The following is a 22,996-nucleotide window of genomic DNA, read 5'->3' as shown; positions in this document are numbered from 1 at the left end:
CGAGGGTTTTTGCTGAGCTTGTTGCGTGACTCGAAAGCGGATGGCGGATGATCTCTTTGGGGTAGACCGTGATAGCCCCACTAAGAAATCTATTGTTACATGTTTATTGTACTTTTCTGCGCCTGAAATTCCGGTGAAGGCTGTTTCGCTGCTATCTAGCCTGTCGAAACCGTAGTTGCGGATGTAACGGGCGATGTGTGCTGGTGTCGAGAGAATAGTATGTGATAATGAAGTGCACTAATGTCTTTGGATGATTTGTTGAGTGTCTGTGTTCAAGTCACGCATAAAAAGCAGTAGTTTGATACTAACGATTACAGGAGGTAAGTCTGAATGACTACCCTGTATGATTCGCAGACTACAACCTTCAATATCACCATCACCCCACTCAGCACTCTCGTTATTGACAGGCATGGCCACAGTGTCGGTCAGCTTGCTTTACAAGAGTAAACCACTCTGTTTAGCCACAATGTGTCGAGTGCCGCAATACGCTAAATCTGTTCTAAAGTTTTCTGTGCGCGAAAAACGATACAAGAAGATCAGAGCGGGAGTACATGCGTAGGAAAATCTTGAAGTATACGAATCGACTAAAGCTTGTACTTACTACAGGAACACAACAAGAGAACCACCAGACTAAAACATAAAAACCTCACTTTATCGTGTAGTGTTTAGACCATACCTGTTGTGATAACATCTGAAATTGTATTTTGACATTAGAAAACACTATATATCATGACGCAGTCATACGAATGTAGTAACAAAGCGTTTTGCACTTCATAGTACCAGCTAGCGCGTGTGCATTGAAAACGCCGTAAGCCAGCAGGTATCACTATTCCATGAACGCCAGCTTCCCGTGCACAAAAATCCGACTTTGTCCTCCAAGCAACAACCAGTTTCCCTTAACCAGCTGTCCTCGGCTTAGCCTTGGCCTGCTTCTTCGCCTTCGCGTCAGCCTTTTGCTTCTTTTTCTTCTCTTCAAGCTTCTCCTCAGCCTTGCGTTTCAGACTGGCCTTCTCCTCGGCCGTCTTCTCAATGGGCTTAAAGAAACCCTCCAACCTGCTCTGTTGCGCTGTCTTCATGTTCTTCTGTAGCTTGGCTGCTCCATTGCGTACTCTGTCCTCGTTGAAATGCTTCTCCTCGACCAGGAACTTAACAAGACCTTCTACGTCTGGGGCTTCCCACTTGAAGTCGCATTCTGGGTCATCGGCAGGTCGGACGTCTGGTTCAAGGAAGAGCAGGCGCGCATCGGCGAAGGGCCAGTCGTCGGGGATAGTGAGTTTCTTGGAGGATTGGGACTTGATGTGTTCAACGACACCTTCCAGGTCATTATGCTCGCGGATGAGCTTGAGAGCGGTGCTGGGGCCAATGCCTTTGATAGGGTCGAGATAGTCACAGCCGAGGAGGATACAGAGGTCGATGAACTGGAAAGTGGTTAGTAGGTGAGAGTTTGGAAGCGCCCTTGGATGCCGTACCTGTTTCCGCTCCATGTTCAAGCCTTCGAGTACCTTGTCCAGATGAATCTCCAGAATGGGTTCTTTGCGTTGCTCGCTGAAGGTCAGATGTCGCAGCAGGATGGGTGAATCGAAGGTCAAGGTGTCCATATCCTCTGAAGCAGCGGCGTAGACCTTACCGCCTCTCGCCAATGTCGCGCATTGGGCTTCAGCTTCAGTCGGCGCAACAATGTACGGGATGCCCATGAGCTTGAGCAGGCGCTGACACTCCTCGTTGTGTTCCCTCGTCACCCTGACGGTCCGCCGCGAGAACTTCTCGACGTCTTCGGCTGTACCTGTCTCTTTTGCCTCCTCAGCCGCAGCGTGTGCCTCTGTCTTGCGCTGAAACCGCTTCGCGAGCTCGCCGGACTTGAGCTTGGGTGGAGCGCCGTCGAAGACGTAGAGGGGCTTGATACCGTTGTCGACCATGCGCATCGTGCGGTAGAAGAGACCCATGAGATGTGATGTGGTTTCGCCTGTCTCGCTCATGAGCTGCTGACCATCAGATCGGACAGCGATGAGGAAACTGTAGATGCTCATAGATCTACACGATGTTAGGTTCGAAGCGTCATTTGAGATTTGGTATATGCATACGCATCCTGCACACGTTAGCAAGTGACCTATTACTCCGAGAATGCTGCGAACGAACTATGGCAACTTTGCGTCCAAACTGGTTCTTGATCTCGCCCTTCTTGACTGCCTCGGGCGCATGCTCCTCGATGAGCTGGTAAAGGTGTTTAATACCCATCTCTGATGTTTGCCCTAGTGCGTGAGTGTGTATCGAATAGAGCTTGGCGATGTCGTAGCCCTAGATTGTTGTGTGTAGAAGCGTAGGCGAGGGCGTGGAGGCTGGAGGAAGTGACGCCAACCATTATCACGACGCGTCCGCGTCTCACGCGCAATCACGGTCTACATTCCTTGGCACTGCTACCCCACATATCGCCCGTCATCGCTTAGTGAGGCTCAGCAGGCATTCTCTGGGGATGCATCTCGAATCCTGTATTTAATCTCGCCAGATCTTATTAGACGCCCCAGACGCTCCAGGCGCCGCGTGTTTGATGTGATGATGCTGGCTTTATTGCCACCGCGCGCGGAGTGCTTCCGAACCGCGGTTCTTTCTACGTGGGGTTTTCCGAGGCCAACATCATCCAATTACGGATATCTTCGTTTCGACCCTAGTATAATAGTCACTCTTGTGTAGCCAGAAGACTTTCTTCATCCTTGATCACGACTTCAACATGCTTCGACCAACATACAGACATGCCACCCGGCAATTGCGCACTCCACTCCGATCCGCGGCTCTCGGCAAACGACACTTACATGCTCCTGTGAAGTTTGACTGGCAAGACCCATTAAACACAAGCAACTTGTTTACAGAAGAAGAGCAAGCCATCTCAGAAACGGCTGAATCATATTGCCAGGAGCGTATGCTTCCGAGAGTGCTAGGTACGCGAGACATTGCCTCGGTCTCTATAGCCAGCTGACGTAGCTCAGAGGCATATCGCAATGAGAACTTTGACAGAAAGATCATCGAAGAGATGGGTGAGCTGGGACTGCTGGGTGCAAGCATACAAGGCTATGAGTGTGCCGGGGTTAGCAGCGTTGCTGCAGGCTTGATCACCAGAGCCGTGGAGAGGGTTGACTCAGGTTATCGTTCAGGCTACTCTGTTCAAAGTTCACTTGCTATGGGTGGTATTGAGGAGTTTGGATCTGAAGAACTAAAAGGACGCCTGCTGCCAAAGATGGCCAAGGGCCAGTTGCTTGGTTGCTTTGGCCTGACTGAGCCTAACCACGGATCCGATCCAGGCTCTTTGGAGACGGTTGCGAAGCCTCATCCTACGAAGAAAGGTTACTACTCATTGTCTGGTTCAAAGACCTGGATTACAAACTCGCCCATTGCCGATGTCCTCCTTGTCTGGGCGAAGCTGCAGAGTACGGGCAAAATCCGTGGCTTTGTCATTGAGCGCGACCAATGTCCACCCGGTACTCTCGAAACTCCGCCAATCAAGAACAAGAATGGTCTACGGGCGTCCATCACTGGTATGATTCAGCTCGACGAATGCCCCGTGTCCGAGGCAAACATGTTTCCGGAAGTGGAGGGATTGAAGGGTCCCTTCAGCTGTCTCAATTCAGCCAGATATGGGATTGCCTGGGGCACCATTGGTGCTCTCGAAGACTGCATCGCAAGGACCCGAGAGTATGCACTAGAGAGGAAGCAGTTTAAGAATAACCCGATTGCCAAATACCAGCTTGTGCAGAAGAAGCTGGCTGATGCTACGACGGATGCTGCGTATGGTATTCTGGCTGCCCATCAAGTCGGACGCCTGAAGGACGAAGGTAAAGCTGCGCCAGAGATGATTTCTATGATCAAGAGACAGAACTGTGACCGAGCGTTGATCAACGCGCGAACGTAAGTTGTACTAAGCGCTTGCATGAAATTGTATTGACTGTGGGCAGACTGCAAGAAGTGTTTGGTGGAAATGCAGTATCGGATGAGTACGGAATCGGAAGGCATGTCGCCAACTTGTTTGTGACACAGACATACGAAGGCCAGAGCGACATCCACTGTGAGTCTAACAGAAACACGACGGTGATTTTGGCTAATTCAAAACAGCTTTGATCCTCGGTCGAGCCATTACTGGATTACAGGCCTTCTGCTGATTGTAGCGAGGTTGCTCCAACTTGAGAATCTTTCCTGCTGTTGCTGTACTACCAACAAAAGTGTATGAAGGCGCATCCAATCACAAGTAGCACGTTAGCTGTAGGCGCCTAGAGATGTTATGCATGCAGACAGAGTTTATCTAGAAGTAGACGCGCATCAAACCATGTGAAGGTCGATGCACGCTCCCGAGTTGGCCTCGAACACGGCAAGTGTCACTTCTGACTGCTCGTATCCACAGTGCAGTTCGCCACGCGAGTTCAGGTCGAGCGACTGACCAATGTACGGTGACTAAGTGCAGTCAAAGACGACTGTGAAGGTACATGTCAGCCTTGACGTATCTTCTTGCGTCTTCGATAGGTTGCCACCAAGCGCGGTTAGCTGCACAGGGTAGAAACGCTCGGTGAATTTTGTGGGCAGCGACACTGTGCAGTTGGGCGGTCAGCTCTGTGTTGCCGCTTTGCGGCTGGGTCTGACACATGATAAATACAAACGCCCCTGCCTGAGTCCCATACTGCAGACTTTCTCTTTGCACATCTCGGCCGCCTGTCTTGCACCCACAGCGAGTCTTAGGTACGTGAAGGCGTGTGGCGGGTGAGCCTTCCGCTGATACGCCGCACTTGCTTTCTTTGGACCCCCGCTAACTAACCGCCTTGCCTGCGCAGACATCCCACTTCAACTCTTCAACACCAACTCGCTCTACCGCAACAACCGCGATACCCTCCCATACCAACCCACACACATACACACAGCAGCCATGGCTCTCAAGCGCATCAACAAGGAGCTCACCGATCTCGGCCGGTACGTGATATCCTTTCCCTCGACGGCGAGGCTCGCTTGCTCTCTTTTGCTCGCATGGGCAGCGGCATGGCAGCGGCATGGCAGCGACCGGGTGCGAGGCCATACGCCAGAACCCGACGCTGCTGCTTCGCAAGACGACCAAGAGTGGAATATTTGGCTGACACCCTTCCTCTAGTGACCCTCCCTCTTCCTGTTCGGCTGGCCCTATTGGAGATGATCTGGTACGTCACTCTCGTGCACGACTCCCGCGGTTGACACTCTCACCGACATAGTCGTGGAAAAAAGAGACAAGGCCAAACACATGCTAACTGTGCGGCAGTTTCACTGGCAAGCAACCATCATGGGTCCTGGCGACTCACCATATTCCGGCGGTGTCTTCTTCCTAGCGATCCATTTCCCAACCGACTACCCCTTCAAGCCCCCAAAGGTCAACTTCACCACCCGCATCTACCACCCCAACATCAACTCCAACGGCAGCATCTGTTTGGACATTCTGCGAGATCAATGGAGCCCAGCCCTCACCATCTCAAAGGGTAGGCCATCTTGAAATTCCCACGGGAATCCATAATCCATGCTAACGAAAATTGTAGTGCTACTGAGTATCTGCTCGATGCTGACAGACCCGAACCCTGACGACCCGCTCGTCCCCGAGATCGCACACGTCTACAAGACCGACCGGTCCCGCTACGAATCGACAGCGCGTGAGTGGACTCGAAAGTACGCCATCTAGTTTGAGCGGACGCAAGACTGGTGGCGGAGCGTGGTTTCGTTAGCACCTGTGATGGGTTATGAGACGATGGTTAGGGTCGATTTCAAGGCACAGTGTCTGATGGGGGTTTCTTGTACACGGCATGCATGCTGGACTGCGTTCATAGCACTGGCTATCATCACTCTTAGCAGAACAGGCTCGATTTCTTTATCCGAGATGCGCAGATGTGAAGGTTTCAATATCATGGTGATCTCACATTTTGGGGGCTTCGGCGAAGCAGATTAGGCTTTCTTCACGTCATCGCCTTGTCCTTTTATGTTGTTATTGTCTCTTTGGCTTGTGATTCCTCCTCGACCGCCGGCATGCCTGGGATAGTAGCCATTGCATCACCGTGCGCTAACGCTAATGCCTTCTCTGCTTTTTTGCTCAACCGCTCATTCATCTCATCCGTAAGCCTCTGCCAATCTCTATCCCTTTGCTCTCTTGCTAACCGTTGTTTAGTCTCTTCTTCTTCTTCGTTTGTCTTCAGCACCTCTCCGTTTGCAGGTTGTGGTAGCATCGACTGCCCCAATTGATCCGCCCCCCTGACTGCATCTGCCTTTTGAGAAAGCATTTTAGCTTGCTTCTTCTCTAGGTCTCGGCCGTATTCTTGTAGTTTTCGACGGCGTTCGAGTTGCAACAAGTACGAGTTGCCTACCAGGGGAGCGAGTAGAGATGGCCTTGTGTTCATGTTGGTGTCGTTAACGAGGCGATAATGCAGATCTCGGAGGGTGACTTGAACATGCTTGATAGCCACGCCTTTGCGACCGAGGTCGTTCGTCTCGTCGGCGGGGTCGCGGAGGGAAAGCATGTAGTCGGGCAGGGGATCGAGTTTTCCATTCTAGATAGTCGTTAGCATGTGTGAGAAGAAGAAGAAGAAGAAGAAGAAGAAGAAGAAGAAGAAGAAGAAGAAGAAGAAGAACTGAGTGAATTCGTACCTTCCATTTGGCCTTCTGTACGTCAGTAAGGACAGGATACTCCGCTTTGTCGTAGAAGTAAGCCGGTTCAATAGAAATACCCCGCTTTGCTGTATTGAAATTGCCCCAGAAGTGGAGAAAGTTGAGGAGAGCTCGTGCGGAATCTCCTGGCGGACTCGGCGAATGCTTTATGCTAGCGACGACCATCATGAACAACGGGTATGTCCCAAAACCGCCCCGAAAAACGTCCGACAGGCCCCTTGTGTTGAAGATGGTCTTGACCACGCAGTATAACTCCCGCAGATAGGGTATCTCATCCATGTAGCCTTGCATGATAACTCTTGAGACCGACGTGTCGTTTGCAAGTACAACCTGAATATCCAAGCCAGACTGCCCGTCCTGCACGCTGATGAGGGGATAACGTGCATGACGAACCACAGGCAACGTATACTCCTTGTTGGTGCGGAATTCTGCATGGCGTAAGCTCTGAAGCATCTTGATGTTCTTGGTTCGCTGTCTTTGGCTCGGTGGAAGTCTCGCATGCGCAGGGTCTAGCGACTCCGACTTTGGTACCAGTCTAAAGTCTAGGTCTGATAAAGGCATGCTTATACCAGTTCGTTCCGATCCGAACACTTCAACTTTGTAGTCTGGGATCGATTTTCGAAGGTGGTTGCGCACCTGTTCGACGACGTGTTTCCTGGCAAGAGTTTCGTGGTGGTCGGGCGTGGTGTAGTTGTAGAATTTTGTGATTTCCAAGCGCAAACTGGAGATGTCTTTAGCATAGCACTATCAGTTGGAAGGTCAGTTTCGAGACATACCGACTAATTCCTGGCAGCGCTCTGTCCTTATCGTTCAGACACCATGGAAGTTGGCTTTCCTTGATAGACGTCTCGCTCATCATGGGCTTCACAATGACGCCCTTGTAACTCTGCAATTTACTATGCGCGTGTCTTGCGGCGGCCAGCAGTTTCTCATGCTCTTTGGGCAAGGCCTCGAGCGCTTCTCTTCGCAATTTTTTGTTTTTGGCAATCGAAACCGCGACCTTGCTGGACAGCCACGGCCCTTTATCTGTTTTCATCATCCTCAGGTTCCATGGCTTTGCGGTCGGTTCCTTTTCCGGCTCTCTTGTTTCTACGTGAGATGGTTGGGCATCGCGAGCCTCGGGAGAAGTCGCGGATTCGGGTTCGGCATGCTTGCCAGGGGCGGTGGCATCATGTTGCGTAGCTGGCGTCGCAGTGGAGAGCTGGCGCCGGTCGCGGGGTTTGGATGGATTGGCTTGGACAAAGTGCTGCCACAGCGCAATTGATGGATTGAAGCGGTCGTGGGCGCGACATGTCAGCCCGGTGTGCGAGCGCTGCATGAGGCCCAGGGTAACGCCGGCGACTCGCAATGCGGTCACGATGGTGGTGTTCCTCACTCTACACGAATCTTGTCCATGCGTCTTCGCGCGCACCGTGCCAAGCATCTAGTCCGCTTTGGGCCGACGAGGCTACGGCGGAGAATAGGCACTCCCGCGGGCATGCTGCACTGCCAATCGCTCTTGCATGCACCCGGCGTTTGACAGCTTGACACGTCTATTGTTAGCCCTCCATCTGCCATGTCCGCTGTGTGAAGAAGCTGTGTGAGCCGGCCAGACTGGCCCCAGTACCCCGCAGGCAGAGGCCGGCCCACGATGTTGTCTCCGTCGGTCCACTTGCAGCACTTGCTCAGGCCCACACCCTCGTCCGATATGAAAGCTGCCTGACATCATATTGACATTCTCAACAAAACTTCGCGAAGCGGTCAAGAAGCGGAGCGCGTGGAGGCACGAGCAGTCAGTAATCGTGCGCTGCTATCCTTGCTTGCAGCAGAGACAGCGAGGCCCAAGCTGCTCGGTTCCAACGTCACAGCTATGGCTTAGTGGGGCGTGAACCATCCCACCACGGCCAGCTTTTCTTCCCCCATTGCCCTTCTCAAGTTTCTATCAGCTTCTCGACACACGTCGTGTCTTCGCGCCCTTCTCTTTTTCCCACACCCCTTCGTTCAGGTCCCCTAGATTCCCCTCGTTCTGTGACGCCCGCAGCGCAAGACCTTTGCGGAGCTCCTTCCTCTGACTATCTGGCAGTACAGCGACTCCAAGACACCAGGTAATACATGTTTCCACACCCATCTTTTGGTTGCGCCGCTCGCCTGCCACCTGGCATACCTCTCTTACCTCTTATCATGCCTCCTGTCATCTTCTCGTCTACAACTTTCTAACATTTCCATGTATAGCAGCATAACGGAACCTGCCTATTCCCATCATGGCCCCTCCTGCAGAGGAGAAGCCTCAAAGGCCTCAATTCGAATCAAAAGCAAGCACACATCCCGCACTCAACCCCGAAATTACCAATGTGCCCGTCACACCCGGCGTGCATCTCTCTGGCAAGACCGCTTACTTTGACGAGTCCACTACCGAGAAGACGAACAATCTGCCCTTCGATCCCGAGACTGCCACCCCAGGCCCATCATGGAGCGCCAACTCCTACTTCTCCAACCAGCAAAGAGAGGACCAGGCTGGCGCACAGACAGAGAAGGCCGCGGGCGCACAATCTGATGGAGAGGTCAAAAGCAAAATGGGCGACACTCCCAACCCAGATGCGAAGACTGAACTGGCAGATGTAGATCCGCGTGCTGCGCATCCTAATCTGAACCTAAGCGGCCGTGTTATCAGTGCGACGTTTGCCATACCCTATTCTATCGGCTACTCACAAGGTAACGACTGGGAACTGACCCCGCGACGCGGAACTTCAGCTCTGTTCGATTCCTTCTCCTACCTAGCCTCAAGTTCCTCTCCGTGGAATCACACACTTGTGGGCTGGACTGGCGAGATCTCCAACGCGAAGACGGCTTCTGTCGTAACCGCACAGGCCCCTACGAACAAAGCTGCCGCACCCATTCCCGTCGACCCCAAGAAGCCGACACAAACTCCTCAAGCTCCAAATAGCTTCCGTATAGGCCCAGAGGATCGTGAACGATTAGACAAACAGCTCGAGCGTGATCACGGAGGCAGAATTGTGCCAGTCTGGCTCGTCGACGAGGTTGATGATGGGAAAGATGAATACATCCTGAAAAACCAGAGTCATTGGCGGACATACGCGGAAAACGAGCTCTACACTCTGTTCCACTACAAGCAAAACGAGCCGGCTGATGGGCGCGCTGCACGGAAGTCGTGGGCCGATTACTACCGCATGAATAAGCTTTTCGCAGACAGGATCCTCGAGATCTACAAGCCGGGCGACATCGTCATGGTGCACGACTTTTACTTGATGCTCTTGCCGAGCTTACTTCGACAACGCCTACCAAGTGTCTACATTGGCTTCTATTTGCACATCCCCTTCCCTAGTAGCGAGTTCTACCGCTGCTTGAGCCGGCGGAAAGAGATTCTGGAGGGCGTGTTAGGTGCCAACATGATCGGTTTCCAGTCATACAGCTACTCGCGACACTTCTCGTCCTGTTGTACTAGGATACTGGGTTTCGATTCGTCTTCCACAGGAGTCGACGCCTATGGTGCTCATGTAGCGGTAGATGTGTTCCCCATTGGTATCAACGCAGTCTCGACGCAACGACAGGCTTTCGGCGACCCAGAGATCGATGAGAAACTCAAAGACATCCGTGAGATGTATGCTGGCAAGAAACTCATTGTCGGTCGTGACAGGCTAGATGCTGTCCGTGGAGTAGTCCAGAAGCTTCAGGCATTCCAGCTATTCCTCGAGAAATATCCTGAGTGGGTAGGCAAAGTAGTACTCATTCAGGTTACAAGTCCTAGCGGAGTGCATACGGACAGAAGCGATGGCGCACAGGAAAAGGTAGTCAACAAGATCTCGGACCTTGCGGCCAAGATTAACGGCACATACGGTACACTCGACTTCACTCCAGTCCGTCACTTCCCACAATATCTTTCCCGAGAAGAGTACTTTGCTCTGCTCCGACTTGCAGACATTGGCCTTATCACCAGCGTGCGAGACGGTATGAACACCACCAGCATGGAATACATCATTTGCCAAAAGGATAACCACGGCCCGCTCATTCTCTCGGAATTCTCTGGTACATCAAGTTCCCTCAGCGCCGCAAGTCACATCAACCCCTGGGACATGGGCGGAGTTGCTGATGCGATCAACGATGCTCTGAAGCAGAGTGACGAACATCGCGCCGATGTTCATGCTCAACTTTACAAACACGTCGTACAGAATAATGTTCAGGCTTGGTCGAACAATTACCTGAAGCGTTTGATGACGAATCTTTCATCTTTTGATCAAGCGTTCGCTACACCGGCATTGGATCGGGCAAAGCTACTCTTCCAATACCGTGAAGCCAAGAAGCGGCTTTTCATGTTCGACTATGATGGTACCCTGACGCCCATTGTCAAGGACCCACAAGCAGCTATTCCATCTGATCGAGTCATCCGCACTCTCAAGACTCTGGCAGCAGACCCTGCCAATGCTGTTTGGATTATCAGCGGCAGAGATCAGGCTTTCCTGGATGAATGGATGGGTCACATCCCCGAGCTCGGTCTGAGTGCCGAGCATGGCAGCTTTATGCGACATCCACGCAGTCAGGAATGGCACAATCTGACCGAAACTACCGATATGAGCTGGCAACAGGAAGTCATTGATGTGTTCCAACACTATACAGAGAGAACTCAAGGTGAGCTTTCTACGTTCTTCGCCAACAAATTTAGCACTAACAGATGAACAGGTTCCTTTATCGAACGCAAGAAGATTGCTCTAACGTGGCACTACCGGAGAGCCGACCCCGAATACGGCGCATTCCAGGCGCGTGAGTGCCAGAAACACCTCGAGAGGACCGTTGCAAAGAAGCACGACGTCGAGGTTATGACAGGCAAAGCCAACCTTGAGGTTCGTCCGAAGTTTGTGAACAAGGGCGAGATTGCGAAGACACTTGTGCAGAACTACGGCGAAGGTAGCGGTAATGCACCTGAGTTTGTTCTCTGCATGGGTGATGACTTTACAGACGAAGGTATGCATTGCACTTTGAGGTTTTCCGGCCATTCCGCTAATACGTATAGACATGTTCCGATCGCTGCGACAGTCCAAACTGCCAACGGATCACGTATTCTCGGTCACTGTTGGCGCCAGCTCGAAGCAAACGTTGGCGAGCTGGCATCTAGTCGAGCCTTCGGATGTCATTTCTGTGATCTCGTTGCTAAACGGATCGGCCGACGCAGGCAATGTTGGCGCGATTGCTGTTGTCGACGGAACGGTTCCTGAGTCTCGGGTGGCTGCATGAGGTCATAGGGCGAGGAGGCACTGACAAGCAATTTCAACTGTAATGGAGCACGGAGCATGGGGAGGCTATAGATCTACGAAATGCGGCATGGCGATCCCGGGGGTTTTCTAGCACTGGGTCTGGAAGAAGCAATCACATCCTATGTCATGATAGTCGTCCTCAAACTGCACCTGCGTGGAGGAACATCTCTGTGTTGCGATCGACGATTGCTACCCGGTGGATAATTCTGCTGCATGGCGATTACCAATGCGCCCCTGGGACGAGCGTCTGCTGCCAAGGCGGTGGCGGTCGGCACGTCTGGGGCCTCGCCCAAGACCCCTGATTCCCACGTGAGAGCTGACTCGGGAGCCACAAAACCTTGGGATGCGAACAGTGGGAGCGTCGAGGGGTTTGAGCCTTTCGGAGAGATTTCCGCAGCACGCGAGAATTTGTAAGACGCCCAGGACACCAAGCGACAGCTCGCCGCACCTCACAACAGCAATCTCTACGTCGGCAAGACAGGCACAGCACACGAAAGCGGCCCACGACTCACGATTCCGCAACACGGGCACGATGGCTTCTCTAGGCCTGGTATGTTTTGGCTTTCGGCTTTACTAGCCCACATTTATGCAACTTGGGGTTCGAGAACCGCCAGTGCATGAAACCTGGAACGCCTAGCAGTCGTCCCGCCCCAACAGCCTATCCGAGGCATGTTCCTCCTTCCTCTTGGAACTGCGTACCGTTGTCGTTGATCCGTCTTTTACCAGCCATTCCGTTCCTTTTTGACCACTCGTTGTCCCTCCGCCCTGCGTCGACACTCGTTTACCAGCTGTACTCCCACCCACTTATTTTGAGCGACAATCTTATATTAGTGAAGCGCATCGCTGAATAACACAAATCAACACCTGGTCTGACCTCGATCCGATACTGCATCTGCAACAGCGCAACAGGGAACTGGCTGGCGAGCACCTTGCGACATTACAACCGTGCCATATCTACAATACGCCTCTCCTTGGTATTCCTTCTTCGACAAACACCATATCTCTCGGCGCGCGGATAACAAGGCACAACAAATTCCACACAATACACAATGGGTCTCATGGAGAAGCTGCAAGCTCGTATGTCTTACCTCGCTTGGCCCTATCTCCTCCCGGCCCTAATCCTTTACGCCTTGAGACACTTTACTAACAGCCGCCCACCTTAGGCCTCGAGCTGTACCGCCTCGAACAGCGTTACACACGCCGTGAGAAACGCACTACTTTTATCAGCGAAGCCCAATACGTCGACGGCGAATATGTCTATGCCTCATCGCCTTCTTCAGCAAACTCATCCACCACCACAAGTAGCAAGCGCTTCAGCAAGATGCCTGCTATACGGATAAAGGAGCTTGGCCGTATGGGCACAGGACGATCGTAAACATTCTCTCGGGCTCAGCTGCTCATTGCGCTCCTACATGGTCGACGATGATAGACGAATGTTTGCCCGCCCGGTCAGGCCGACAGAAACAACAGCATCACAGTCCGATTAAGGAAGAACGTGCGACGAAACAAACCTCACACAGTACTGGAGCACACCATGTACTCATGCCGTGAAGGAGTCGCACATGAATACATACGCCATGTGCAGAGACAGGAGACGAAACGCCTCGCAACACCAGCGGGTGGAAGATGTAATAACGCAACGAAATTAACGCCAAAACAACTATCGACGAAGGACGGGAAGGCTAACAAAAAGTCCTTTGTACCACTTCATGTCGATATCTTCATTCTTTACAACACCCTTTCCTTTTCTCCATCTACCTTTTTTAGTCATGTTGCGCTATTAGAATACCCCCTTGTTCAGTTACCACTGAAACGCATCAATACAAGTTTATAGGCAAATCAGAACCCTGTATGCAACTTGAAGTGGAAGCATTTTTGCAATCGAGTCTCTTTCATTGCATGATAAAATAAAGTGCATACTTGACCCTGTCCTTATGAAGACTTGTCCAATCTTGCTTAGCTTCTTGGTTTTCCTCTCTAGTAGTCAGTACCCCGGACTTTGTAAGGCTGATAGGTAGAGTACCAGACGGCGGTAGAACGGTTGCCAAGAGTAACGTGCAGATGCGTAGGGCGTGGGAACCAGAATGCGTCCGAGGGGTACATGCGAATATGGGCGCAAGGCGTGTGGGCGTAGGGCGCGTGCAAATTGGATGCGACTCTGTAGATAGGCAAGGTGTGCGTGCACTTGCTTCTAATGTACGCAGACTGTATCTGTTGATACAAGAGTATCCTGAAAGTAAGCCGACAGACTGTCATCAAGCATGATCGATCCATTTTCCCCTCGTCTACTTCCGCTTGATATTGTACTTACACTGGCTACTGGAAAGATGTTCAAGAAGTCGAACAAGAACAAGCCTGCGATGACGATCGTCGAACCGCACGACCAACGTCTACCCGTCAGGTCGGGCTCTCAAGAGAAAAATATCGAGCATCCCAGAGACAGCATGATCGAAGTAACATCGAGTCTACCACCCATGGATAGAGGAAAAGATGCTTGGCTTTTCCTAGCTGCAGCCTTCACTGTCGAAGTCCTAACAGTTGGTGAGCCCGTCCAAGCACACAGCACCTTTTCATACTAACCCCGCAAAACACAGGCTTCTCTTTTTCCTACGGCCGTTTCCAAGAACACTACAGCACCACGCCTCCTTTCTCGGGCTCTGATAATATCGCAGTCATTGGCGTTTTGAATCAAGGCCTCATCCTCATCAGCATGCTCCCCATCGTCCAACTCGCTCGCCGGAAACCGCATTGGGCACGCTGGATGGCAACGGCAGGTCTCCTTGCATGTGTCTTCTCGAACATAGCAAGCTCCTTTTGCACCAGTATAACTCAGCTCATCGGCACCCAAGGCATACTCCTCGGCATCAGCGGAAGCGTCGCTTTCTGTCCTCTTCTCATCTTCGCAGATCAGTGGTTTGACAAGCGCAAGGGCCTGGCGTTTGGTATCATAGGCAGTGGAAGCGGATTCGGAGGTCTCCTCCTCCCTCTCCTTATCAACGCCTTGCTTACCAGAGTGGGATTCCAGACTACTATGCGTATCCTGGCTGGTATGATTTTCGGTCTTGGGATGCCACTGGCCTACTTTGTGAGACCCAGACTACCGCCAGCTGCCACGGATACAAAGAAGCCATTCTGGAACTGGAGGCTTCTCCGCTCACGATCTCTTCTCCTTCATCAAATTGCTAATCTCGTTCAGGGTGCTGGCTACTATCTGCCTGGCATTTACCTACCTACCTTCACCCGCCACGTCTTTGGCGCTTCGGATTGGTTATCAACTCTCTCGCTTATGCTCTTGAATTTGTCTACTATGATAGGGCTCGTCATGATGGGCTATATGACTGATCGGTTCAACTCCCAGAAATGCATTGCCATCTCCGCTGTGGGTGCTACTCTCTCTGTCTTCCTTTTTTGGGGCTTGGCCGTACATGTTGCTGTCCTTTTCGTCTTCTGCATACTGTTCGGATTGTTCGGGGGTGGCTTTCCCGCTGCTTGGCCGGCTATTATGAGAGAGACAGCTGAGAAGGCGGAGACAAGGGGTCTCGGTCATGTAGATACTATGTTGATATTTTCTCTGTTTTGTGTTAGCAGAGGGATCGGAAATATCATCTCCGGTCCTCTGAGTGAGGCGCTTGCCGATCAGATACCTTGGGAAGGGGATGCAATTGGTGCATACGGAAGCGGATATGGTGGACTTGTTGTCTTCTGTGGAGTGAGCTCTCTCGTAAGTGGCATGAATGCGTTATGGTATCATTGTTTATAAGAGTCGAAGCATTGCAATGTACAAGGAAACTCATTTGTACTGCAATCAAATCCATTTCTGTAACACAGAAGAGAACATAGATGTTCTCACGTCTAAGACCATGTCACCTTCATGTGCTACGCGCACGAACGGCCGATGACAGCCTAAGAGACTACAGCTCAGCAACCACGTATCTCTTGATAGCCGTCTGAGGCACTCGGCTACTTCACAGTATTACAAACTATATCGTTTACTCCCACTAAACAGATTCAAAAGGGAAACATTGTGCGAAGTGATCCGCATCTAGTTAGTCATTGGATCGCTAACATTGCGAGCATGAAAGCCTTGCAGCATGGGGTCACGTAAGCAGGCGAACCGCACTCACATGGCTCCCACATCACCGATCAATCAATGCAGAGAATACATAAAAAGAAAGGATAGTGGAGTTACTACGATTGGTGGTGTGAAACTAATTGCGGATCCGCGGGCCAGATATGACCTGCATTGCATACACATGCACGCTAGTAGAAGAGGGTTGTGACCATTGATACTCACGCGGTGACCTTCGTACTCAGTGAATGGAGAGAAGGTTTCTGAATATGGAACGAATGGTATTAATGAAGTACATTGCGCTAAGTGATAAGAACATTCGCGTAGGTTCGCTATTGAGTACGTGGGTGGCTTCTTTGGGGGTATCATCCGATCTATGGGTACTTTGCTCAAGTGAATGGGTTTGTCCCCTGATGTCTTTCCGTCTAAAGTGATGACTCCGAATGCTCATGAGAAACGATGAAAGTAAAAAGCAACCCAGAGAGTGGACAACGCTAAGGAACGAAGGATTGTCCACCTCAGTATAAACGCCCGGAAAATCAAACCCATCTATCAGTATTTTCAGATGTCGTTAAAGTCATTATGATTCGATTTGGCGATGCGCCTCTAGTAGGGGTAGGCGAGTGTGACGTGGACTCGTCCACTAAACGGTGTCGTAGTCGCTGAGAATGTCCTCTGGGTCCTCTGGTGGAAGCATGTCGATGGTATCGCTTGTGCGTGGGCCAGTGTACTTCTTCCTTGCACCGGCATACCACCAGACTGTGCTGAACAAGCCAATGAAGGCTGCCACGCAGATAGCGTAATTCATATTGTCGGCTCTGACTGGCTTCACAGTTGGGAAGAACAGCACAACACTAATGAAGATGACCCATGTCACTGCGATCGCGTTGACCGGCTTGCTCCATCTACCCATCGTGTATGGTCCAGGATGGAAAATGACGGTGTTTTCATACCATCGGTGTGCGATGATGACTGCGATGTAACTGATGTCCAGAGCAGGTGCTGTGATGTTGAAAATAGCCGTGATGGTGAGGGTGCTTCCGATTCCGATTAAGTCAAGACAGCTGCAGAAGATGACAACCAGCCATACTGCATTGACCGGGGTGCCTGTGTACGAATTGACCTTACTCCAGAAACTATGCATTGTCAGCTCCGAGATAATAGCGCCGATTGGGGGCGATCACTTACCCCGAGAATGGGAAGGCTGCATCGCGGGAAAAGGCCCAAGCCATTCTCGCGTTGGCCAACATGGCAGAACAGCCGGTGAAGAATTGGACCAACATGACGAAGAACCACATGATGGTTCCACCTGTTCTGCCACCGGCATTAAAGAAGATCTGGGCGACGGGAAGACCGGTTGGTGTCGCCATGATCTCGTCGTAGTCTGACATGCAGAAGCAAAAGGTGACTGTTAGCATCCATCCTACGACACCGGACACGAGGATCGCCGCTCGGATCGCTACAGGGCCACGAATAGCGGCATCGTGCGTCTCTTCCGACATGCTGTGTGACGCTGATTAGATTGGCTGATACGCAGGATTGTAGGGCTGACCTACTGTGTTGTGCCGTCGTAGTCTGTCATTGTCCATGCAACAGAGAGGAAACTGTGTATGGTTAGTAACGTGTCTGCACACATGCATTGGTTAGGCATACCCGAGAAGGAAGGAAAATCCTTTGCTCCCCCAACCCGAGCCGTCCATCACTGTCGTAAACACCCATTGCGGGCTTTGTTTGTTCGGTGTGAGGATGAGAAGAGCGATGCAGATGCAGATTGATGCAATGACTACTTATTGTTAGACTGTGCCGAGACTAGCTTTTTGGTCCACTTACTGTTGATAGGTGCAAACCATAGGATGATGCGATGAAGCCAGTTCGTGGGGAACGAGCAGATTGTGCCAAACATGCACAATACGAAGATAGCGAGAAGAACAGTCTGATACGCTTGCCTGTATCGATCGGTAAGCTGCTGCAGGTGGTACAAGCGGGGTATGTCTCACGGCTCAAAGGCAGCCTCCCCATTGTCTAGGGTATGCATGACGACGGTCGCCAATATCATCTGAGAGATTGTGTATGCCAGACTTGCGACGCCAGCTGCTTGACCAAGGAAGTTGCACCACCCAATGATCCACGCCCAGGCTGCGACGTGCTCAGGTGGTACAACATGTTTTGTGACATAATACATTCCTCCAGCGGTTGGGTATGCGGATACCAACTCGGCAACTTGACGAGAACTTAGCTAAGGTTCCTTCGGGGCTCTGTCCAACGTACCTGAACTGGCTATGCAGTATGCCATGACGCTGCCAATGAACCAGGCCCATACTGCAGTCGCTGGTCCGCCTGAACTCATCGGGGCACCGAAGGTTGCAGGTACCGAGCCCAATACACCTAGAATTGAGATGGCATATGAAACGGTAGACCATCTTGAGAAATGTCTTTGTAGCACCTGTACACTGTTGGAAGATGCCTGAGTGGAAGGCCTGGAGCACTTACTGGAGTGTATCCAATGCGTACCAGTAGTCTGTCGTCGTCATCTGCGATTGTGGCCATGATGCTTTGATTTTGATTGTTCCCTGCAGCTTTCGACTGATTGGAGGTGGTAGATTGGAGCGCCCTTTCTCCAACGCGCGGCGCGCTCGATCCTAGTTCTTTGGAGTCTGGATTGAAACCCATGGTCAATAATCAACAGCTAAGCATGAGAAGGTTGAAGAGAAACAAGAAGGGTCTCGGCGGCGGAAGCGTAGAAGGAATTTAGAAGGGTGTAAAAGACGGTGGGCCGTAGGCGGAGACACACTAGGAGGATTGACAGCCACGGCGTAGACCCACAAACCCAGCTACCGGGGAGTTGATACTCGAAGTGGAAAGGGTAGGTGGTCGGGTGAATGGTAGTAGAAACATGGGAGACGTGTAGTGGGTTATATGATGTCCTGGCGCAGTGAAACCAACTCTGCAGAGAACGGTGCCAAAAACGATCCAGTAGCATCAAATTGCGAAATGCAACCTACAGTCAGGGTAATAATTTCAGAGCATTTGCCATGATGACACGTGCAGAGTGTGGTGCTCCGGGCGTGAACGTGGGAAAAGGCAAGTAAGGAGTGGGACGACAGGGTGCAAAAAGGCAGCGAATAGCATGCAACCAGCTTCTTTCCACAGACGGGCAGATCCTGGAGTCGCTGAAGCGATTGTGGGTTTACGGTACTGTCATTTGCGCACGAAGACTGGTGCCGAACGTTTGAAGGAAGTAGCGTGCTCGAGCCAAGAAGAGTGGTGCCGCTTCGGCGACCCAAAGTGGCGGGCCGTTTACCTCGCATTTCTGACTGGGGTATACTCAGCCCTGGGAACAATGTGTAGCCCACCTCATGAGACGCTTGTGACGCCTGTCAAAGCGGCGTGGGTGATTCTTTTGGTAGCTTGCTGTGATTTCTCGCCTTGGTGTCGCGAAACACAGTACCAAGATAGATTACTCAACGCGCTCGCCCACACCGATTTCTTCCTTAATGTCCGGGCAGGAAACTGCCGCGGTCTAACACGTTCTTCAGAAGCTATGACGCAGCCCGTGGAAGTGCGGCTTGTCTTGCGTGAGCTCACGAGCGGTACGACTCGGGCGTTACTACGGTCTGCCTGTAACCGGTTCCCCCTGGCTGTTCGTAAGAAATCTTCATTCAAGCGGTGAAGACGAAGAAGTTCATTGGCCAGCGCGGCTATTATGATACGATTGACGCTGGCCGAGGAGCGTACCTAATGAAGATGATATCAAGAAATTTCGTAAGCCTCTGGCTGGGCTCTTGCGGAACCTAGACTTCGGAGTCGCTCCATGAACCGCGACGGGAGCTCTCATCCGTAGCCTTGATCCCTGACTCTCGCCTGAAACGCTGGCCGGTAGTCCTTGGTTGTTCTGTACGCTCGACGATTTACTTGTAGGCAAAAGTCTCGTTGAAAGCTTATCGTAGAAATCCTCGCTGTGTAACGTTTCCTAGACGAGTAGCATAAGCGACACATGCCTGCGATGCAGCACACACGCGTCTTGCCTGTAACGACCAATGCACATGTAACACGAACCCAGCGAGATCGTCAACGGAGATTTGCTTTTGATTACCATTACGCTGGGCCTCTCCTACTTCGCAAACCGTGGTTAGTCGCACGCCTTCATGCGCGCCACAAATATTCGAGGGTCCGTTCTGAACAGCAGCACGGATCGTCTCTGCTGCAACCAGCCACGATGAAGGATGGATCCGCAATATCGCCCTAAGTATGCACATGGCCAGGTGATCATGATGATGGTACCCAGGCCAGGACACCAGATACTCGCTAGACGTCTCGAAATGTTGGCAAGATCCGAAAGAGCGGTGGAAGCTCTCGGCTATTCATCCGTGGACCTATTCCAGGGTCCTCCTGCTCGAGTAAGTCCGCCTGACACGGAGTACAGCACGAAGCAGAGCTGTTGGGCGAATCGTCAGAAAACCTTGGTTTTTAACCTTTGTCAAGCGCTCACGGTTGCGACGGAAGACGATGATGCGCCGTAAGATGAAGATCCGCCTAGGATTTCGCCATGGGATATACCGATATCGCTTGCAGCTGCCTCATCGAAGAAACGGTAGACTTGGTTGCACATCGTCATCCTGTGTCGGGCTGTCGGTCGTGTTAGCACTCAGTGGTTAGCCTGGTACGGCGCAGATGTGAGCCGGGGAAGGAGCAGAGCCGATGTTTAGGGGCCCACTGTGGGCATCATCGCATTGCTAGCTGCAGCGCCAGTCCTCATGCTACAACTTGCTGTTCACATCATATTGACCGCGATTCCAACCGCAATCGTATTAGCAATTGCCCTTTCGAAGCACCGCCGATGGTAACAAGAACAGACGTCAGAGGTGTTCCTGCATCATGCGCAAGCAGCGCGCCTTTCGTCCGGCCGTATACTGACTCGCCCTGCTTCTCAGAGCGAATCTGGCGTCCCTTCTAGAAGATACGTCTTCCTTTCAGCGGTTTCACAATAGCGCCGAAGCCATGTGCGGACCCGTCCGTTAGGCCGGCGATCAGCCTGGCATCTAAACTGGCGCAAGCCCACGCTGGGCAGCTTCTACTTCCATACGGTGTACAATTTCTAATATAGTAACTTGAATAATTCCTGCTTGGACTGACCGGATAGCGGCGCTCTTTCCTACATGCTCCAGAAGGATGCTAGCCTCGTTCAACACCATCAATCTGGATCTGAGGTTTGCCTAATCTTCATGCAAGCCTACACAGACGACAGCACATAGCGCTGATCAGAACTCACCGATCGTACAAGGCGCTACCGATTTGAGTCATCTACAACAGCTTTCGCCCACACCCTCGAATCTATAGGACAGCCGATATCGACAACGCAGAACCAAAACGAAGCAACCAATCCAAGAGCACCTTGTATTGCTGGCTCAAATAGGCTTTGCGTCCATCTGTACCGTGGGGAACGTGATCATCCTATCCGGTACACGCTTCTGAGAAAGATGTGCAACCAAGATGCTTCGAAAGCAGATAACCCAATGCGAATCAGGACTGAACACGTAAGACAGCGGATAAACGGCGGAATGGAGGTTCAGGACGCTTCAAAGTATAGAAAAGGAAACAAAGAAGGCCCGAGATGGTTGTACATCTGACCAGAAATCTGCGTCCACACCTAGGTTAAATGGAAACGACCTGCCTCCGCGGAGTGAGATATCCGGAAGTAAGACGACAATGCCTGTTGGCCTCCCAGAGGCATGTGAAGTGGATACGCGAGCGTATCTCCGACCGAGGCTGGGAGAGCTATCGCTTGTAAAAAAAAAAAAGGAATATTTACGAATCGTCCGCGGAACACGAATTCAAGATAGGAACACCACTTCGACATCCAGTAGGGCGACATTGGTACAGCAGTGATGATATTCCTGTCATGATAGATGCTCGATAGGGTCCTGTCGACATTCTGGATTTCAACACACCTTACAAGATAAGAGTCGTAGTGCGACGCTTCGTTCCCAGCGCATCGAGCAAGCGCACATCAACGAGGTTGCCAGCGCGACAAGCTCTACTAGGACAGTGTATTAAGATCGTCTGGTGGGCATTGGGGATCATGTATGCGAAGTATAATACGGGCGCGAAGCTGACAGAGGCAAGACTGTTTGAGGTATTGCAAAGATCCATTCATGTCAATGCAAGGACTATGTACGAGTGCGAATATTTACAGTGAAGTGTGTTTCATCTCATGGATGCTGATCAGCGAGTCATCTATTTAGCAGGTGAACTTCTTTGGGCCAGGGATGGTATAGGTGGAGGCCTTGTAGGCATCGTAAGTGATGCCAGCGTCAGAGCCCTTGTAGGCGCCGGGGAAGGAAACGAGACCGCTGGGCTTTGTGCTTCCACCACCAGTGACCTTGAGCTGATGGCAACCAGGGTAGAATTGGGCACCAGGGTACTGGTACGCGGCATGTAGCGCAACAATTTCGTGGCGAACGAGGTAGTAGCCAGGGGCAATGCACTTGGGGATAGTGTAGGTGACGGAACCGCCAGGGACCTGGAGAGCGTCGGAGCCCCAGACATCTGAAGTGCCTTGGCGGCCATCTTCCTGGACCTTGAACCAGACAGCACTGTCATAACGTTAGCACAACGAAAGTCGGACGAGAAAGAGTATCACTTACGCAGACTCGGGCATCCAGTCGTTACATCCAGTGTCGGGGCACTTGGCCATGTATGTGATGGTAGGACCCATATGGCTCTCAGGCCATAGCGTCCAGAAGAGCTCAACATCAGAGCCAGCGGTCGCCTCAGCATGTAGAGCAGCAGGCTTGGAGCCATTGATGCCACCAGCAGCGTAACCACCGCATTGGATATCAGAGATGGCAACGTCCTCAACAGGTCCGTTGCCCTGGATGGGCCGCGAGATACGCTTCACGTCGGTCATGTAAGGGTCCTGGTAAGGCTGGTAGAAGACGTATTCCTTGCCACCGATGGTAGCGTTGTTGACATAGCCGTGAGCTGCAACGGCAGTAGCGAATGCGAGGGCGGAGGTGATGTACTTCAT

At 51.8% G+C, this 22,996-nt stretch overlaps 8 protein-coding genes across 8 annotated transcripts; 4 read left to right on the top strand and 4 right to left on the bottom strand.

The window, feature by feature from the left end:
• Positions 1-896: 896 nt before the first annotated feature.
• GT037_008561 (flap endonuclease 1) lies at positions 897-2,235 on the bottom strand (the record flags this gene model as incomplete). Its single annotated transcript, XM_038933608.1, has 3 exons — positions 897-1,418; positions 1,470-2,086; positions 2,133-2,235. 3 exons carry the CDS (start codon positions 2,233-2,235, stop codon positions 897-899), a joined length of 1,242 nt encoding a protein of 413 aa, XP_038783573.1.
• A 490-nt stretch (positions 2,236-2,725) lies between these two features.
• On the top strand, positions 2,726-4,148 carry GT037_008560 (glutaryl-mitochondrial precursor; the record flags this gene model as incomplete). The annotated part of the gene is made up of 4 exons (XM_038933607.1): positions 2,726-2,933; positions 2,982-3,897; positions 3,945-4,054; positions 4,102-4,148. The coding sequence occupies 4 exons, from the start codon at positions 2,726-2,728 to the stop codon at positions 4,146-4,148; spliced, it is 1,281 nt and encodes a 426-aa protein (XP_038783572.1).
• A 755-nt stretch (positions 4,149-4,903) lies between these two features.
• Positions 4,904-5,677, top strand: GT037_008559 (ubiquitin-conjugating enzyme; the record flags this gene model as incomplete). Its single annotated transcript, XM_038933606.1, has 4 exons — positions 4,904-4,947; positions 5,123-5,168; positions 5,267-5,480; positions 5,538-5,677. The coding sequence occupies 4 exons, from the start codon at positions 4,904-4,906 to the stop codon at positions 5,675-5,677; spliced, it is 444 nt and encodes a 147-aa protein (XP_038783571.1).
• A 292-nt stretch (positions 5,678-5,969) lies between these two features.
• GT037_008558 (uncharacterized protein) lies at positions 5,970-7,972 on the bottom strand (the record flags this gene model as incomplete). The annotated part of the gene is made up of 3 exons (XM_038933605.1): positions 5,970-6,536; positions 6,634-7,375; positions 7,431-7,972. 3 exons carry the CDS (start codon positions 7,970-7,972, stop codon positions 5,970-5,972), a joined length of 1,851 nt encoding a protein of 616 aa, XP_038783570.1.
• A 922-nt stretch (positions 7,973-8,894) lies between these two features.
• GT037_008557 (glycosyltransferase family 20 protein) lies at positions 8,895-13,275 on the top strand (the record flags this gene model as incomplete). Its single annotated transcript, XM_038933604.1, has 6 exons — positions 8,895-11,277; positions 11,329-11,610; positions 11,660-11,853; positions 12,339-12,450; positions 12,924-12,977; positions 13,064-13,275. The coding sequence occupies 6 exons, from the start codon at positions 8,895-8,897 to the stop codon at positions 13,273-13,275; spliced, it is 3,237 nt and encodes a 1,078-aa protein (XP_038783569.1).
• An 886-nt stretch (positions 13,276-14,161) lies between these two features.
• Positions 14,162-15,660, top strand: GT037_008556 (uncharacterized protein; the record flags this gene model as incomplete). Its single annotated transcript, XM_038933603.1, has 2 exons — positions 14,162-14,441; positions 14,495-15,660. 2 exons carry the CDS (start codon positions 14,162-14,164, stop codon positions 15,658-15,660), a joined length of 1,446 nt encoding a protein of 481 aa, XP_038783568.1.
• A 952-nt stretch (positions 15,661-16,612) lies between these two features.
• Positions 16,613-18,639, bottom strand: GT037_008555 (amino acid permease 2; the record flags this gene model as incomplete). The annotated part of the gene is made up of 8 exons (XM_038933602.1): positions 16,613-17,105; positions 17,158-17,472; positions 17,526-17,573; positions 17,623-17,752; positions 17,800-17,915; positions 17,967-18,189; positions 18,238-18,412; positions 18,460-18,639. 8 exons carry the CDS (start codon positions 18,637-18,639, stop codon positions 16,613-16,615), a joined length of 1,680 nt encoding a protein of 559 aa, XP_038783567.1.
• A 3,568-nt stretch (positions 18,640-22,207) lies between these two features.
• Positions 22,208-22,996, bottom strand: GT037_008554 (glycoside hydrolase family 61 protein; the record flags this gene model as incomplete). Its single annotated transcript, XM_038933601.1, has 2 exons — positions 22,208-22,562; positions 22,614-22,996. The coding sequence occupies 2 exons, from the start codon at positions 22,994-22,996 to the stop codon at positions 22,208-22,210; spliced, it is 738 nt and encodes a 245-aa protein (XP_038783566.1).

This window comes from Alternaria burnsii (assembly GCF_013036055.1).
Source record: "Alternaria burnsii strain CBS107.38 chromosome Unknown 744, whole genome shotgun sequence".
Lineage (NCBI taxonomy): Eukaryota > Fungi > Ascomycota > Dothideomycetes > Pleosporales > Pleosporaceae > Alternaria > Alternaria burnsii.
The sequence above is the reverse complement of the archived record's forward strand: the minus strand, read 5'-3'. Positions and strand labels throughout refer to the sequence as shown.